Source organism: Dromaius novaehollandiae, chromosome 1, assembly GCF_036370855.1.
Source record: "Dromaius novaehollandiae isolate bDroNov1 chromosome 1, bDroNov1.hap1, whole genome shotgun sequence".
Taxonomy (NCBI): domain Eukaryota; kingdom Metazoa; phylum Chordata; class Aves; order Casuariiformes; family Dromaiidae; genus Dromaius; species Dromaius novaehollandiae.
The window spans coordinates 29,198,408-29,218,204 of record NC_088098.1 but is presented as its reverse complement, the minus strand read 5'-3'; the positions used below and the strand labels follow the sequence as shown (position 1 = coordinate 29,218,204).

Genomic DNA, 19,797 nt, shown 5'->3' with positions numbered 1-19,797 from the left:
GCTGGGACTAGGACAGGCTTAAGAATCACAAATTAGATGGAGTTGTATACAGGATTAGTTATGTCTGGTTGTTGCTGAAGGTTTAGTACCCTTTGAATTGTGCCCTTAATGTGTTACATGTACAAAGAATAAAGCAGCCCTGTCTGAAACAGATGCAATAGACCCTGAGTGCAGTACTTTTTGGAGCAGAGCTAAGATTCCAGTGGAGCTGGTGGGTATTTAAACTTGAGATATATGTAAATCTTTTCCAGGAAGTTAGGATGAGATACAGTGAAGATTCCAGAAAGGTACAGCCAGTCAAAGCATAACTTTGTAGCTTACTAGCAAGTTATTACTTCGTAAGTGTAATTAACGTAGAAATGCTAATTTAATATGCAGTCCATCATGCTATACCTCTTTAAACATAATGTAGTGTTTTGACAGACAGTCTCAGAAAAATCTTGTTGTAGCAGATGCAGTGAGCAAATCCACCTATATTCCTCTGTTAGAGGTTGTTAACCACACAACAGAATTAATCAGTACAGAATATATACACTTCAGCACAGAAATACTTAATTGCCAGGCTTGCACCATGTTTTAAAGTATGTATTTTTGCTCTCATAGTGTCAAAGTGGAATGTTTTTTAATGTGTTTCCTAAACTGGTGGGAGTATCTTTGGCGTGCTCTCGAGATTTTTTTTTATTATTTTTACTGTTCCTACCTCTGATTTCAAATTGGAATCCTCAAATAAAGTTCTCTATTTTTGTCCTTAAATGTCCAACACTCCAAATGCTGTCACGGCTTCCTGCTCAGTATTGGGCTAGAGGTGCATTTTTCACTTTCACTCTTCCATTTTAATTATCAGAGATTTTTTTCCCTAGAAACTAGGGCTTCCACTTTAATTAATCAGAGATTTCTTTTTTTCTTTTGAAATTAGGAATCCCAAGTTTTTCTTACTAGTCCATCAAAAAGTCTTCCTAAAATGCATGGTTTGTATCTTTCTGTTGGTGCTCTTTCCAGCTTCTTCGCAAAGTTCTTCTACACCAATACATCAGGCTGCTAGGAATTAAAAATGTGCATATAAAAATCTGTATTTGTATTTTGAAATTTTTCATGTTGCCTCTGGACATTTTTTTGAGAGTATCTCCCAAAATACTAGAAAAAACATTTTGAAGTGTCACTTCAAAAAACTTACATTTTTCAGAACCTAGATTTGAAATTCAACAAGGGGATTGCTCTGATACTAGAACTGTGAGGTTTCCTATATCCTTGTGAATTCAATTTCAACAAGATTCAACAAGTAAGAATTTTCCTAAAATAATTCTATTTTATTCAGTGTCAGCTCCATTACTGAATGGCTAATAAATCTATATCATCTGAATAATATTTTTTCATTAGATGTTACCCAACCTATGGCATTATGAGGTGGCTGCCTCAATGAGCAAAATTTTCCTTATACTGTCTTCTGGTGAGGTAGTTGCATGGCTGACTGCAGTGGAGAGTAATGGAGAGAAGAAGGGAGAAGAAAGGGTTACAGAAGGCTGCAGTCAGGAGGGAGAAGTAGAGAAGGTAGCAGTTGAGGGCAGATAATTTTGAAGGGAAATCAAGGCAGGCCCAAAGTCATGCGTAGTTAGAAGAGGGGAATGAGACAGGAGTCATGGCATAGGTAACACGCTTTGCTGGTGGGGCACACTAATTCCAAAGGTGAGACAGAGCAGAGGTCAAGCTAACAACCTCTTCATGCTGCTGCTAGCGGCAGGAGGAGGAAAAAGTCATGAAATGATGCTGGTGGTGGAAGATTATTCCAAGAGTTATAAGCAGTGGCCCTGGATGGAGGTGGGGCAGTGATTTCCAGATGAAAGTGGAGGGAAGAGAGAGGAGCAGTATTGAGGTCTGATTATAAAAAAAAAAAAAAAAAAAAAAGGTTGTGATTGCTGGTCGTCTGTGTGCAGGATAGTCAGATGCAGCTTAAAATCACTAAAGGATGTTTTTTCACACAGTCTGGAGTGAAACCCACAATTCTAGAGTCTCCCTGCTGCCATATGTCTCACCTCACGTATCTCATCGCTTTCTTAGTAGATGGTTCCCATAGAGAACTATTGCCTCTTCTGTCCAAGGGCCCATCTACTGGTAAAAAAAACCCCATCTGCTCCAGGGATAAAGCTTTGTATCGTGGACTTATGGATCTGTGTCTAGCTGTTTGCCCGTGTCCTCAAAATTGAAATCCAGTTGGGTTTATTGTTTTTTTCTAAAGTTTTTTACCTTTCAAAAATTTATTTGTTTAAGCACAGAATAAAAAAATTGAACTCACAAAGTCCATGGACTCAAAGAACAGAGACTGCGTGTGCACAAAGTGACTGTAAAGGCATTATAATATGATCAGATTGTTTTTGGTACTTCGGCTAGAAATCTTTTGTTTGCTGATGTCACTGGACATAGAAATAATTGAATACAGTCTTTGAATTTCAGTGTTGTGTTTTAGAGCTGTTTTGACATAATTTCTTATTATACCTTATTCATGGAAAGCCATATGTTACATGTGGTTCAGGAACTTGGCTTTCAGCTATGCATTTTATGTAGGTTGTGTCCTTATTTATCACAGGAACTTGCAATATCACTGTAGGCTCTCATGACCTCAGGGCTTAATTATTGTAATACCCTTTTCAGTGGATTAGTGATGAGGCTAATCTGCTGCTTGCAGCTTGTTCAGAATGCAGCAGTGTAATCATTTGTGGGTCTCAGCTACCCTGATCACATTCAGCTTGCTTTGCTTCTTTATATCATCTGCCTACTTCATAGTAGGTTAGATTAGCTTTATTTATGTATAAAGGTGTGAATGGCATGCCTCAGTTACCGTTCTATTTTGTATTTTTTTTCTGTTAAATCTGAAAAATTAGTTCAGGTTTGCTCAGCATTTCTAATAGGATTCAGTCTGTGGATTAAATCATCTGAATGTAGATGTATGCATATAGATGGCTGTGCCAAGCAGGTCTTAAACTGTCATTCTTATTGAAAGTGTAGGGAATGGTCCAGGTGACCAGCCATTAAGTTACTGAAATGTAAGTGGCTTGTGCATTTGAGAATTAGGGTATCCTAAACATGTACATAGGACTATTAGATATAACATGATCTTTGAGACACCCTTGTCCTTTTGGACTGGCATCTGGAGATCAGGTGGGATATTCTAGGGCGTGTGAAATAGCACCATGTCCATGTAAATCAATTGAATCAAACCCTAGGTGTTTGCTTTGAAGTAAGATGAATTGCTGTTTAGGCTCCATTGCCTATTCACTGGATCTCCATTGGCTATAATGAGAGCTTGGACACAATCTCACATGTCAGCACCTTCATTTAGATGTCTTAATCTGAGTCGTACCTGAGAGGTCGGTCTTCCATGTGGTTGTCGTTAATGCCTCAAACGGTCATAAAGCTTTAACTAAAGTGTGCAGTCAGTCTTAAGTCAATCTTAAAATCTGTGGGTTTTGTTAGTTCTGAGGCACTTGATCTATTTGAAAGCTCAGAATATTTTTCAAATGCAGCTACTATTTCTGGCCTCAAACTTCAGCAGTTTCACTGAGATATCTTTGCTTATATTTAACTTTGTGGAATTCAAAATTATATGTGCTGGCTTTTTTGTGCCTTTAACAAAAAACATATAGTCACATAGTATCTTTTGTCAATTTAAAGGAAAATTTGTAGCCAACTTCATCTTTAAACATGTTTTAATAATAATAAATTGAGTAGAGATTATGTACTAGGAATCACATCTGTTAGTTTTTGTTTTGAAGTGTATCTCTCTTTGGCGAGTTTCTAAGAATGGGTAGTATGTTTACCAAGTGTTTCTCTGCTGTTACTACTTTAGGGAAAGTCTTTTCTAACTTAAGAGAATTTTATATCTGTGTAACTTGGAAGGCTGTAATTTAAAGCTTTCAGATGCTAATAGTCACCCTCCCCTTTAGTCATATGCAGATAGCTTGAGTGTAGACTATGTAACTGTTTTAAAAGCTGACTTGGTTGACTTCGGGTTGATCTCTGTTTAATACCTTTGAAACTTTTCTTGCTAGTTGGATATGAAATCCATGCAAAAACAGTTTTAGATTTAATATGTCCAAAGTGTTTGTGCCAAGATAATACAATTTACCTGATGATTAATTTTAGCCTATTGTGTTAAAATAATGAAATAGCTTTTAAATGTACTCTGTATAATAAATACCACATATTTTTCACCATAACTATGGACAGCTGACTTGAGGGAGAAATGACTTCTCAATCCCCAAATCTTGTAGTGATTTAGCCCCAAGGATGTGAGCAGCACACATGGTCAGGGTACCCGAGAGATTTTTTTCAGAACCACTGGGAGCACTAGGACAACCTTTCCCACCTTTTAAGCTGCTACTTTCCCATCTCCCAAGCCAAGTTATACACCTGCGGGAAGGAAGGAGAGGAGAAATCTTTGTCATTTGCCTGTGCATAGCAGAAGCCCTGAAGCGTGGGTTGGACCTAATGGCTTACTGGAGCAAAAAATGGACAAAATATACCTAGATCACTCAAAAACATTCTTTAACAGGACCCTGTTAGAGTAGGGGATGTCTCACTTTTGTTGTTGAGTTTAACTTACTTATCTACTATACTACTACTGCTATATTTATCATATGTTTCCTCATCCCTGAACTGAGTAAGGGATACTCCATGAAGAATGGGAGAAAATGAACTAGTAATTCATGCACAGGTTTAATGTGCTATCATCCTTTCACATTTTGATGATGTAACTTTACATGATCTTTCTTTTAATGTAGCTATTTTGATGGATTCCTTGCTAATACTGGAGAGTAAGTTTGCTAATGAAATAAATGTTTGTATTTGTCGTGTCTAGTTTCTGTACAGATCTTCCATCCCTTTTTCTCCCTCATGGGCTGGGGTGGTGTGTGGAGTGGAAATAAGGGTAGTTCAGTTTAAACTTAAACCTACAAATGAAGTGTAACACTGCAGTTTTGTATGTTCTGTTTGAGTTTTCATTTGCTGATTTAATTAAGATAAAGGATATTTTGTTAGATTACATGCTTCAGTAAATAGTGCTTTTGTTTAAACCCGTGCTAGGAAAAATGTCAATTGAAAAAATATTTTTGTGTTAGATATGATTATATGAAAACACATCCTTCTGAGAAAATGCATCTAGCAGTGGTTGCCTGTGGTGAAAGACTGGAAGAGACTGTTACTATGTTGAGATCAGCCATTATTTTCAGCATCAAACCACTCCAGTTTCATATTTTTGCTGAGGACCAATTGCACAAGAGTTTCAAAGACATAGTAAGTACCCAAACCATGTAGTTAATTGATTTGTAGTACAGTTGGAGTAACATATAACACTGTTTCTGCTAACATGAGTGATAGTTGTTGGATATAGTGGCAAAAATGCAAAGGTCTAAAAATAAGTTAATGTGCAGATCAAAAGATGTAACGCTGGATGGGGATTTTTAACGGTTTTTCCTAACCTTCCTGATTTGTCACCTTGCATCTGTTACTACAGACTTGATGTTCAGAACAGAAACCAATTATCTTCTTGAGAACTTATTTAAAATCAGTTTTTTGAGAGAAAATAAAGTCTGTCCTTTTATATCCCTGTGCTTACAGTATGAGTCAGCCTTATATTGTCCAAACAAAATGAAACATTAGTCCCTGAAGATGGTAGATGTGGTTATGTCTTATATTCATTAACTGAAAGTTGCTAAAATAACATTATGACCAGAGTGATGTTATTAGAAATATACTGATACATACCTGTGAAGGGTTTTACTATTTTTGCGCTTGAAATGGCACACTTTAAGTAATTATGGCAAAGTTGGATAAGGTTATTTTAGTTGAGAAAGACTTAATTGATGGAAGCTAGCTAAGAGGAAAAAGTAAATGTTTTACTTTTGATGTATTTACTTTTTATTTGTTTTTACTTTTGTATATCTTATTGTGTTTTCATCATGTTTTCATCATATTGGCCTGCAGATGCCACTTTCTGTTTAAGCATTTTGAATATTTGACAGGTTTTTTTTGTAGCTTGGGAAGCATTTCTCTTTTGGGAGAGAGGAGTTGCAGTTGTGTTCAGTCATCAATGTGAATTGGAAATGGTTTCTTTTTTATTATAGAATTGAACTCAAGTAATTTTTTTGATGTCTTTTTTTTCTCACCTAGCTTGATGACTTCCCCTATGAAGGAAAAGTTAATTATACTTTATATCCAATAACATTTCCAACTGAGAGTGCAGCAGAATGGAAGAAACTGTTTAAGCCATGTGCTTCACAAAGGCTATTCTTACCAGTAAGTTTAATCTCTAATAGGACAATACATAAATCTGTTTAGGAGTTATCAAGCCCTCTTTGTTAATCTAACTTCTTTGTTTTTAATGAAAAACTACTACTCCTTAAAGTCACTTCTCTCACTAAAGTGACATCCTCCAAAAACACTCCAAATTTAACCTTATTCTTCTGTGACAGTAATACACTAAGGAATAAAATTCCTTTTCACACTTGCTTGTGACCTCTAGTAGGTTCATGTCATCCTCTCAGAGGTAAGAAAAGTTTGTCACATCCCATCTCTTCATTTTTTTGGAAAGCTTCATGCTTGCACAGGTCTGAGAAATATCACAGGAAAATGGAAAAAGTAGTAGGCTATTGTAGCCAGTGTGTTTCATGCAGCCTTTTCTTTGCTGATATGACTCCTCAGAAATTGTACTTCAGGCTAGGCGAATTGTAGCAGTGGCAGCCATCTGCCAAATACTCTCTCTTCTGTGGCTCCCTTACACTTCTCCCATCGTTTGACCAGAGGCATAGGGAAGCGAGGGAGCAGCAGGAACCAGTGAGGGAGCAACTCCTTTTACTGTTTCACCTGGCCCACAACCTGCTCCCAAGGACCCCAGGATATAAAATATGGACTGAGTGCCTTTGTGTTACTGTCCTACATAAAACCTCTGTTTCACTCTACAAAAATTGTCCAAAATGAGAGAAGAGGGAGTGGTGACAAATTTTTAACTGCAAGTTGTCAGTCTGAAGTGAATTTATTTGCATGTGACAAAAATATATTAAACTTTATTATGGAAGGGAGTGGAATGGCAGTTAATTTTTCCCACAAATAACTCCTGTATTATGAAAAGAAGCTCAATAAAACTGTTTAAAAGTTTGGTTTTAAACTTCTTTCCCTCACAGCTAATCCTCAAAAATGTGGATTCACTATTGTATGTTGATACTGACATCCTATTTTTGAGACCTGTTGATGATATTTGGTCTTTTCTGAGAAAGTTCAACTCCAGTCAAATTGCTGCAATGGCACCAGAACATGAAGAACCTCGTATCGGGTGGTATAATCGCTTTGCTAGACATCCGTTTTATGGAGTTACTGGAATAAATTCTGGAGTCATGTTAATGAATATGACACGTATCAGAAGAAAGTATTTCAAGGTATGTATTTTATTCCATTCCATTTTCAGTGTTTTTAGCTCTTTTAATTCTAGTCATGTTTCAAATTCCCGTAGAACAATAATTTTCAAAATATCTCTTGCTCTTGTAATTGGAATAAAGCTCTAAAAATAAGCTCTGTTTAGACTGGTAGCTAACTTTTTTTTTTTTAAATATCATTCATTATAAACATGAAATACTTGCCTCTTAAGTCTGCTTGATTGTTTCTTTTCTGAATTCTGGAAGATCCTGTGACTTGATACAGTCTGTTGCTGTAAGTTACATTTGTCAGTAGATATTTTATTGTTTTCACTTAACATTAGAGATCTTGGAAAATAATTTATAAATACTGTAAAATAAGACTTTAAAATGTGTGTATATAGTTACATGACCAGGAGGTGGTGCTAAAACATTTAGTAAGTTATTGTAACTATACTGTTTCTAAATTTTGATCTTTTAAAATGTAACCAGGTGCTTATCAACTTAGGTATCTTTTGATTTACTTCATTGTCATAGTTTCTGTAGAGAAAGAACTTTGTTATGAAATTACTTCTTAAGCAAAGTATGCAGCAACAGAAATAGTCACTGCTTCACAGATGAGAAGCTTTTCCTATGTGCTTGAAAGAAAACTGTGAAAGCAATATTACATGATTATGATAGGCGGAAAAAAAAGTACTTCTCTCTGTACTTTACACGTTAGAAAATAAACACTGAAAGAGGTGCTTCGTTCAGGGAAGAATGATTGTGTGGTCGAAAACTATTGTAAAGGGCACCCATAAGAAGGACAACGTGAACTTTCAGTAAATGTTACCCTTCTTCAAGTTTCGGACATATTTGGCATTGATGTTATTGCAAGAATATTACATTTTTGTTATGGAAGTACAAAGAATTTAAGAAAATGGAGAATGGATTTTCTCCCTTGCAGTTGAATTGTAAAGCTATAATAGTTACAAAATTTAATTTATCCAAGAAAACTTTTGTGTATATATCATCAGTGAAATCTTGTATTGTCCATTTTATTATTTGCTTGTTTTCCTGGTTGTAGCATCTAGGGAAAGGAAAAGATTGAAAAGCAATATACTTATAAGAGGAAAAAATAGGGGACTGAAAATGGCATGCATCTTACACCTCTGAAAATGCCCTTCTGTATATTGAAGTATTTTCAGTATGGTAAACTCCGAGATAAGGATGGTCTCTTATTCATGCTCTGAGTTCTGGTTGGGCCTCTCAGTACTTCTTAAGTTACCAATTTAATGGAAACTTTATGCATTTGTCTTAAAATTGGAGTTAAAACTTTCAAAAGTACACAAATTATGTAGGATACTAAAAATGTCTCTCAAAGTAACTGGTTCTGTAGAGGATAACAAAAAGTGCCTTTCTCTTTAACACTTAAGACTGATGGTTTCCTAAAATTTAAGACTCTATATGTAAATTTAGGTAGATGAAACTGTTCATGAATATTTAGAAGTTCAAAATGGAATCCTGCAGCTCTCCCCTGCTAGCAGAGGACTGGAATGTTTTCCAGGTCCTGAGGATATCAGCTCCATATTCCTGTTGTTCCCAGGCTTTGTATTTATTATGCAATGAAATCTGTGAAGTTGATGAACCAAAACCAGCCTTATGGCGGATGAACTTTTTTATAATTGCTCTTTATTACAGAGATGAATATCTATGATTTATAAGACCTCAGTTGTTTAGCCAGGCTGGTTTATGTTTAAAACAAGGTACAAATTTATATCCCTTTCTGGGGATCCCACTGGCAAACCTCAGTATGCTTATAATCTCCAGTTTCTTTGGCTGTGTGGGCCACTGAACTTCCTTCTGTGTTGAGGAGAATTGTGTGCCTGCTCAGGCTGGGGCTGATCTAGACGCAACTTGTATTTACCTGTGAAAATTAAACCTCACATGCCTTGTAAGCATAGGTAGCTCCAGAATTAGATATTAGCTACTAGAGGGAGGAATTTTGCTTAACTTTGTTGTAATCTGGAATTTAGCAATGGCTGTGCTTACAGACTTTGGAGGTATCCATCATACACTGACAGTATTAGGTTTTGGTAGTCCTAAACACTTTATTATAAGATGATAGATCTCTGCATCTTTGCGTAACTAACTAGTAGCTAGAGCACTTGTCTAAAAGGTGAAAACTCTGAAGCAGGGCTCTTCTCCACTCTCATGGACTTGAATCTATAGCTCCTTTCTCTTTTATAGCTTCTCCAGGCCCAAATTAGAGGCTAATATGCTTGAGGGTGTTAAGCATCTATCCTCTGTTGTCACATTGATTTGTAAGAGTCAGAAGGGACCAGAAGATGAATAAATAAAACAGACCACTTGACGATGGCTATAATACCCTTCTGGGCAGTGAAAAACCTGTAGTTCCACGTACTGCTCCAGGATTAAGTTTGTTTTTATCCAGTTATTTATTCAAAACTCAATGTTCTCAGGACTGCCAGGTCTCTTCCTTTTAGGCAAGCTTCCTAGCCACTTGGCTATGGTGCCTAGTAGAAGTTGTTCCTCTTAGTCCTATTGTCTTATTTATCATTTTTATGTGTTTTATGAGAATGTGTGGGTATGTATACACAGGTGTGTGTGTATATATATATAATATATATACAAAGAATATAGTAGTAGAGTGTATGCATTATACATGTCTAGTTGAAGATAAGAGTAGAATTGGTAAAGAAACTTCTGATGGATAGTGCCTACCTCTATTCTAGTTTAAGCAACAACTAGAAAATGGGAATGTAAAACAAAGCAGAATGTTTAGGAGGTAGAAGAAGTAACAGCAGGTTACTTTTTTTTTTTATGTGTTTATTACATATAGATGCTTTTAAACTGGAAGAGACTTAGCAGATACCACAGAGATGGTGATTAAAGAAAATATTGTAGACCAGCGAGACTGAATAGAGAACAATAAATTCTAGCAAAATTCATAAAGAAATTTAAGTTACAAGGCTTGAGACTTAGGAAGCTGTGAAAAGGAATGAACCCAAGAAAAGGAAGAAAAGCCCCAAACAGTAACAACTCTTCCAGATAGTGTGGGCAAAGGAGAGGTTCATAGGTATGCTGAAGACGGAAAAGACCAAAATTCAGGGAGGTTAAAAGACCTACGCCATTATACATAATTTTTGTGACCATTCAGGATTGCTTAAGGCTGTACTTCCAAGAAATATGGTGAGCCTGCAAAAGCTACTTCTTCTAAAAGGGAGATCCCTGTCTCTTACCTGCTGCTTTCCCCTGCTTTTGCTATTTACTTTGTACTCACCTCTGGTGTTTGTTGAATCCTTTTGTGATCCAGTTAAGTTTGATAACAGAAGAGAAAAAGAAAGCTTTCTGTTGGGTTAATGAAGTAAATCAGCTCACAGAAAAAAATCTCTCAAGTGTTAGCACTACGTTGTTAACACAAGAACAAGATTGCATCATGTAACCAGAAGGAAGGGAAGACAACTTTCTCTCATTTGGTATTAAGAAAATTTAAAAGTGGCTCAGTTGTTTGTGGAACGGCAGCTGCAGTTTCTTTGGATATTGTTGTAAGATTTATTTGAATATTTTCCCTCAACATTGTATTTTCTTACAAGAATTAAGAGGGAGACAGTACTAGGTGGTACAGTTTAAACATGAGAGCTGTTGTAGGTCTGACCTCAGGCCTGGCAAGGCAGAAGTCCCCTGGGACAGAAGTCAGTACTGAGCAAACTAATTAAAGCAAAACATAATAATAAAAGCATTTAAACGAATATCTTTATGCATAATTTTGTTCTTTCTTAAGGTTTATTCCTCTCCATTTGAAAAAGGTGGGACTTTGAGGGTTCATACAGCCTGCCTGTATCTGCTTCGTGGCATCTCAGAATACCACAAAAATGCCCACTGCTGTTTTTTTTTTTTTTTTCCTTAAAACTCTTCAACCTTCTTCATAATTTGTTGGATATTGAAGATGAGTTTTATCTTCTGGAAACATCAGAGCTGTTATGTAGCTGTCATAGTATTTTTCATGTTTACTTGAGTAACTTTTGAAGAGCTTTTGTGTCCTCAATTCTAGTTGAATTCAAACACTGTACACATTCTGTTTAACCTCACTGTGAGTTAGATTAGAATCTGGCACAAGAAGGTTATATAACTATTTGAATAATTTCCCTTGCTTGGTGTGATTCCTACACTGGTTTTATTATACATCAGTATTAATAAATTAATACATTACTCTTATCTATTTATGCAAAGGTTATTGAAATATTAGAATTTCTAATTCTTAAATCTAATAGCACTATTTGTCATGTAGTATTGCTTCTAGACATCTGGCAATGTGATTGTATGCTGTTATCCACTTTATATCTCTCTGGAATATACTCTGCATTTCACTGCTATTAAAACTGCATGGGTTAAATGAAAATTATATGAATTGATGGCTCTAACAATTTAAAATAATATCTTTATGGGTTGTTCTAAAGATTTTCTTACTACTTTATGCTCTCTTATGATTATCCTGGTAACAGTGAGCTAATTTAATTTGTTTTTTAATTTGAAGCATTGAGTCTAAATTTAAATCTGAGGTCAGTGTTCTGTATTTCTTTTTTAGTCTTTGTTTCTGAAAGCCATTCATGTTTGATGGCTGAAATGATTTCAGGAAAGTCTTGAAAACTAATTTTTGTGCTTTCTAATTTCTTGGAAAACTTGGAAAGTCTTTGATACTAAGATTCTAAAACTGAATATGGTACCTCAGGTAATCCCTTCTGTTTCTTAATATGGTGTTTCTGTAGACAGATCCCAAACTGTATTGAAGTTCTAATTTTGTTTTTTTGCCAACTTGGTTAAAAAGAATCAAGACTTGTCTATACTCTTTCAGGAATTTTCTTCATCTAGTCTCATTGTTATTCCATCCTCATTCTCCCAACTGAAATAGAAGGTACTGAGTGAGCAGCCTCATTCCTTTTCTGTTCTAGCTGAGCATAAGTGTAGTGTAAAGATAGGAAATTAGCCTTAGAATATGCAACTTGTTTTACTGCAGATGATAACATATTTGTGGTACGGTTGAGTTAGATGCAGGCCCGCTTACTCTGAGAAACACCTCCTCGGTCCGACTGTTGGAAGAACTTCCTTTTCCTTTTCCCATGAAGTTTGAAGCACAAGACTGTGACTTTAGCTAAAACAGAAATTTGGGGAACAAGAAACAGTTGTTGCATTATAGTCTTTACTACCCTTTGCTAGTGAAAAATTATGCCTTTTTTGCAGAAGTTAAGGTTGAGTAACTTAAATTAGTTTGACTTGCTGAAAATCTTTTGAAAACCTTTCCAGAGTTCTATATTTTTATACGTTACTTTGTAGCTAATCTTTTATAGCCGTATGTGTTGGGAACCATTCAATAATTAATTTTATATTAATCTGTTTTGAATGTGTAAAGTTAGTTTTCAAACCTGTGGTTCAAAACTGTGTGTGCTGTCAGAGAAATTGCATGAAGTGTGAAATCTGAAGAGTGGTGTTTTAAATGGTGCCCAACTAATTGCACACATCTATTAAAAATAGTTTTTGTGTTATATTCTACTGCTGTATTTAAAAAAAAAAAAAAGGAAGAAGACTTGCTATTTCTTAGAACTCTTGGTTTAAGATGTTTTTGAGGGAAATCTTGAAGACAAAAGTATTTGGCAGTTAAATAGGGGATACTTATGATTTTGCTTACCCTAAGACAATATTTAAATGAGAAGTAAAGCATATTGGAGATGTCTATAACTATTTCTGTTAGATGTGATCATCTCTTTAAAACAAAAATTCTTATAGATGTTGGAGATTTGTGGCTTTGAAAAGCAAATTACTGTGATTCTGTAGGGCTTCTCCTTTATAGGTATAAATATCATGAATGTGTGTATGTTTTGCTTTGTTTTGTTTAATAGAATGATATGACAACAGTCCGGTTACAGTGGGGAGAAATTCTAATGCCACTGCTGAAGAAGTACAAGTTAAACATAACATGGGGTGATCAGGATCTATTGAACATTATGTTTTTTCACAATCCAGGTAAATTCACATTGATTCTGACTCTAACACGACAAAATCAGTCTTTTCTATCATGTTCTAAAATTCAGAAAAAGTATTCCTTTCCACAGACTTTTCGATCAAAGTGTTCAAGACTTTTCATTTTTTTCCCTTTTTTAAAAAACATGGTTTACTTTGGGTTTTTGAGAGACACCATTAAAGCTTACTAAGTATAATTAGTTGTTAGGTTTCAAAACAACTGTACGTAAGTATATGAAGTAGTCTTAAAAAAGAGAAAAGAGAAAAATTAATGTATTTCCTAAAATAATTTTGATATTTAATCCAGACTTTTTATGATTTTCTGAACAGAAAGTCTTTATGTCTTTCCCTGCCAATGGAATTATCGACCTGACCACTGCATTTATGGAAGCAATTGTAAGGAAGCTGAAGAAGAAGGTATATTTATTCTCCACGGAAACAGAGGTGTTTACCATGATGATAAACAACCGACTTTTAGGGCTGTATATGAAGCAATAAAAAATGTAAGTGTGTTCAGCATTTTCTCTGTACGAGGTTATTTGGTATGTGTTTTTATCTACACTGCTGCACGTATTTTGTAGATTTTGCTCATACTCACTTTGATTGCAATTGAAGTAATTTCTTTTTCCTCTAAGTAATTCTAAGCATTTCACTGATTTAGGTTGTTTGCTGTTTGAGTAGAAGTCCAGTTTATTCCTTTTGTGGTTAAAATCTTTCGAAGCATTATACAGACCATATCTAGATAAGGGTTCTAAAATGTTGCCTGTAACTGTCATATCTATTTAAAAATCTTTATCCCCTTTCCTTTAGTAAATGTATCTAATAAACTATATTTGTATTAGCATGTGGAGATCAGCAGCTGAAATTTCATTTTGCTGGAGATTTTAAAATGCAGAAAGAAACCTTCTTCAGATCAAAGACTGTATATACTCCCTGCAACTTTTTAACATTTTATTGTAGCTAGATTTGGATGCTAGAAAACAATTTTTGACACTGTATTTTGATCTCTGTTGGAGATTCAGTGTATCAATATGTGGCTGTTCCTTTAAATACTAAGCACAATGACTTCTTTTCATTCTGCAAATAAGTCTTCTAATAAACTATTTATCACTACATCAGTGTACTCGCTGAAGAGCTGTAAAATTTAGTACTGATGTGCATTTTAATGTAGCAGGCTATTGTGTGTGTATAAACTTCAAAAATCAATAGTATATTTTAATGGTGCTTTATTGCGTGTTGTCATATAGATATAAAAATGAAGAAATGTACTTTTGGGGGTCTGAGAATACATTGCACAGAAAGTGAATGTGTTTCCATAAAAATACGGTTTCTTTGTTTCCTTTGAGCGTTGTCAAAAACAGAAGAAAAAATTGTTTCCTTTTATTTATGATCCCATTTGGTTTATGAATATGCCAGGGAGAGTGTATAAAACATTGCTGATCCAGTGGTAATAAGATGAACAAAATTACATTACTTTGAAATGCTGTTTTAGACTATAATTTGTTTATGAAAACTATTGCAGTGCTGAATTAATGACTTCTTTATTTCATGTCCATGTTAAACATAGTATGTATTTGACCATCATTCAGTTTAATGAAACTTCCTGCTTTCAGTAGTACTACTTACTGTTATTTCATTATAATTTGGTAAGAATTGTACTCTTTGAAAGTTATGTTTCGTTCAGGAAAATAACTGGTCACTAAACAAAACTGGAAATCACTTTGATCTGTAAATTTTTAATTTAATACGTTAATTTTTAATTTCTTCCTTGCCTGTCTGGATGTGTTCATTTGCTTAGGGCCCCCCCCCCACCAAAAAAAAAAAAAAAAAAAAAGTTCATCTGTTAGGCTTATTGAAAGATTTGAGAATATTTCTGTAGTGTAGAGATGACTTTTAGATTCTATATTCAGAAACTTTCTGTGAATTCTTAAAAACATCTAATCTTTAATCTTTTTCTTTTCTTCTTTACAGTATTCATTTGGAGATGACCTGGTTCATTCCCTGTTACAGCCCCTAGAACTGGAATTACAGAAAACAATGCATACGTACTGTGGAAGAGTATACAAAGTGTTCATAAAGCAGCTAAGAAAAAGCATAAGAGATTTGTATGATAGAAGATCAAAGGGAAGGTGATTCTTACTCCAAGCTGTTAAAAGAAGAGACTGAATTTACATACTGTTTGAAAGGTGCAGAAGACCTACTATGGCTTGAATTGGCTCTTAATGTGCCAGATTAAAGTTTACTAGTGTACATAAAGATGAAGAAAATATTGTTATGAAGAATAGGAACTTTTTCTGCAAAGGTGACTTTTTTGCTCTTTTGAAGTTTAATCACTGCTAATGCTTATCTTGGATCTGATGAGTTTAGATATTACTGGCTTTTGTGGTCAGTAGTTTTAGTCTGCATATTTCAGTTATCTTTAATGATCAAATGAACGAGGGAGAAATGAAGATGGCTGTATTTAGGGAGTGTGCCTCATATTATCTAAAATTCTGTTAAACTGTGAATGTAGCAATAATTGAGTCAGCAGCACTAACCTCACTTTAAAAGTGTGAGCACAAAGTTGTTTACAAGTGCAGAAAATACTCTGTTTTCAAAGAAATGTGATATTGACAATCTATATGTGCCTTTATATGTTCATCTTTCACATGCTGAAATACTATTTTGACAATCTTATTTCACTTATCTTAGATGTAAACTGCACATTATAAGTAAGACTTTCAGAGAAATGAATGACTAGTATGTGATACTAGTTTTTCCTGTCTGTAGATACTGAGACTTTGTTTTAATATACAGCATTTGTTTCAAGGTCATTGAGCCCAAATGATATAGCTGAGTTGAGGGTTTTTGGCTTTTAACAAAAATGCAAGATGAAGTTGTTTTTCTTACAATACTTTTTTAAAATTATATGGTTTTGTAGCTTTACAGGACATTTTTGGAAGTAGAAAAAATATGATGGAAAGCTGTCTCTTTTTTATTTCATTACTAAGAATTATTATGTAATGATTATTATGGAATATTTAATACCTGGAAGTGAAAAGCTGTAAGAAGAGTGCTGATACTTCATGAGACTGTATAATGGATGGATTTCTTAGAGGGTATATCCTATTACTATGTATTTTTAATAACATGGCTTTAAATTTGTCTTGGACCAGATCCTGAAATGCATGATTTCATTAATGTCAATAGGCTAATAGCGATTTACAACAGATAAGGATTAGGCTCTTCTGTAGTTTTATTAATGAAAAAACATGTTCTGTTATGTAATAGACATTTCTGAGAGAAACACATGAAGAAAAATGCTGAGTTCTAGTGTAACAGTAAAATACTATTTAAACTTATGTGGTATACTTGTATACTTGAACTTGTTCAGTTCTATACTATACAAGTATACTTGAACTGAACTTGGATAACCTAACTGAAATGAAGTCTTCATAAAGTGGTTTTTTGGATTGCAGAGAAGTTCCTGTGTATCATTGAAGATGCTCTCACTGACTTGCACCTTCATCCCAACCCCATCTTAGAAAATTAATTTTTGTGGCCATTTCTTTGTCAAAGGCTGCCCGTCTCCAATGAATCTTAGGTCCATGTGAGCTAGGTGAATGCTTTAGCAGTACAGAAACACACTACATTGTAAATGGAGCTTATATGCTGTTCCCAGACCCTGCTGGCTCAGGATGTAAATGTCTGGGATAGAAAATGGAAGACAGTCCATCTCGCATGTAGCTATGGTTTCTTTTCCTTGTTATGTAATCTTTCTGAGTCTGAAAATCTAGAAATCTCTGTGAAGGTGAATACTGTTATTGACTGATTTATAACTTGCAATGCATTATTTTTTTACATAAATACTGATTTTGTATCCATTGTCTTCAGCTTTTTTCTTTTTTCTTCTTTTTTTTTCTTATGCTGTGTGTTTGTATTTACAAATTCTTTCCTTTGGCCTTTTTTTCTGTATTTGTTTTGCAGAAACATTCATTTTTGAATCTATTTTCAGTATGTTTTATGCATGTGAAGATCTTGCTTAAAATTTAACAAGCAATTTTAGAAAAAAATATATGGAATGTGCATGTTAGCAGCAACCTTTCAACTTAAGTTTCAGTTTTTGTGTTGGACTAGAACAAAAAAGGTTAATATTGAAACTTATAGAAACTTCTCAGTGAATCATGCTTATTTCAAGACACATGCATTTAGCATACTATAAATAGCAGGATATACAGCTTTATGCCATAGTTTTTGTTACTGTTTGGTATTATGAACTTAAGCATCTCACCCTCAACACTCTGCTTACCAAGTAACGCTTGTACTTTTAGAAAAGTTTAAAAAGCAGCAAGTGCTTGGTAGTGAATGCGTCCATTAACAACTTTCCAGAATATTTGTGTGTCTCAAAAAAAATTTTCAGTTCTGTAATCCCTAAGTTTTAAATTTAGAAAGCTGATCTGCCCATAAACCTCCCCTTGCCCCACTAATTTACAAAGAAAGCATTTGGAAACAGTGAGAAGACTGGAAAACTAGTAATGTAATAGAAACCAGTTACACTCTCAAGCATTTCAATACCTGTTTGTAAGTTTATATGCATATATAGAAATATGTGTTAGCATGCAAATCTTTTTATTGCTCTCAAATTTTAAAAATATTGTTTTTCTGCAGCCATAGTAAGTAACCAACCAAATAGGACTGACAAATTATGGAACTATAGAAATCCTTTTTTTTTCTTACTTATTATAAATTTTTTTAATGTTAATAAAAATATGAAGATTCACAGAAAAATGTAAGCCTCGGAAAAATGTACATTTAGGTTGAATTAAGATAAATCTGTCTTCATCATGCTTGATTTATCTCTGTATCATGACACCATTATCTTATCTCTGTTTAAAGGGATCAGTCTGCTGGTAGAAGAGATTTATTTGAAGATGTATTACCTCATTTGTATGAAATTCCATCCTTCTTTATAGGTAGTATGAAAGACCAACTATGCCTAAATGAGATTGGAACATCTTGACATATGGAACTTGTAGCTATGGCTATATATAAGGCTGTATAAGCCTTATGGAAATGTTTTTCAAGTTATTTGTAGTTTTGACAAAATTTAGTTGGACTGAAGACGTCCTTGATGCCCACCTCCATTAAATGTTCTTGATAATTATTTGATTTAAATTCAAAAGGATTCAGAAAAGAGGTTTAAGAGAGAAATATTTAGTTTTTCCTTTTTCTGCTTTAAACAGTTCAAAGCAATGTGGAGTTATCTTTAGCTGGTTTTGACCCAAATTTGGTCAAGTTATAAGCCTCTGGCAGATTGCTTTCTGGAAAACTTAAGTGCCAGTATTTTTGTTAAATTTGTACAAAGATTCCATCTGTACTAGACGTGCTCCAACCACACAGACTTCCTACACTTCAGTCTGTGCATTTTCTGTAACAGGATGATTGAGAAGAATCCAGTCTTCCTTCTCTTCCTCCTCCTAAATTACACTTCCGATCTAGACAGCATGGAAAAGGAAATAACCAGACTGCAGTGTATTGGTAGAAAGGGACTACTTTAATTGTTTAGAAACAGAATATGTAGAAGGTAAAAATGAAGGTGTAATGAAATATTCATATGGGCATTACTGGGATCTCTTATTTTGAGGGTACATAGGAATGAACCAGGGCTGTTTATTTGCTATTATTTATTGTGTGGTGGATTAAAATGTGTTGAAATTAAGGGGTAAAATCTCTCTTTCACTTTTTTTTGCTTATCTGTAGGAAAATTAGATTTCTGCTTTCTCTCTCCTGGTTTATAAAAATGTCTGCAAAGACATGGGCATATCTAGAGTTTCTGTTACATAGCAGTCTTGTGTAAGTACTTTTTCATTCTCTAGTTCTGTTTCAAGTTAAAAGATTTTCAACTATCAAGTAGTTTGACAATATCTGCTTGTTAATTACACAGTACTATATTTTGTTTGACCCAGTTAAATGGTATACTCTTGTGTAAAGTAAACTAATGTACAGGCTATTCATGCCTCCAGTTATTTTGTTTTTAACAAATTGTCCATTTTAAATAGTGATTATTTTCACTTTCTGTGCTGTAGCATTTAATGTGATTATCATAACCATCATAGCTTTCCTGCCCACTGCACTGGTCTGTAAAAGGACAGAACTTGGAATAGTTACAGTTATTTTGTGTATTAAAATAAGTTGCAGAAAACTAAACTAAACTGTGAGGGTATGGCTTTTTCTTTACCAGAAAAAAAGTAATTTCTTTTGTAGAATGTAGAAGTACAAGTTAATGGGAAGAGCTTTCTTTTCACCATAGATCTTGGTACAGGTCTTGGATCCGTCTTAAGCTTTGTCTGTTGCTGCCAGTCTAGTCACTTCTTTCTGTGCCTAAAAACACTCGATGTGC

The 19,797-nt window shown here is 34.5% G+C and overlaps 1 protein-coding gene across 2 annotated transcripts in view; it reads left to right on the top strand.

Annotated features, from left to right (window-relative positions):
• The window catches only part of GXYLT1 (glucoside xylosyltransferase 1), a 29,539-nt gene extending 12,262 nt beyond the window's left edge, over window positions 1-17,277 (top strand). For both annotated transcript variants that reach the window (XM_064507921.1, XM_064507914.1), the window contains 6 exons: window positions 5,112-5,286; window positions 6,163-6,288; window positions 7,173-7,424; window positions 13,298-13,421; window positions 13,749-13,921; window positions 15,390-17,277. In XM_064507921.1, coding sequence (XP_064363991.1) covers window positions 5,112-5,286; window positions 6,163-6,288; window positions 7,173-7,424; window positions 13,298-13,421; window positions 13,749-13,921; window positions 15,390-15,551 — 1,012 coding nt within the window. In that variant the 3' untranslated portion in view covers window positions 15,552-17,277. The remainder of the gene's footprint in view (window positions 1-5,111; window positions 5,287-6,162; window positions 6,289-7,172; window positions 7,425-13,297; window positions 13,422-13,748; window positions 13,922-15,389) is intronic.
• The last annotated feature ends 2,520 nt before the right edge of the window (window positions 17,278-19,797 follow it).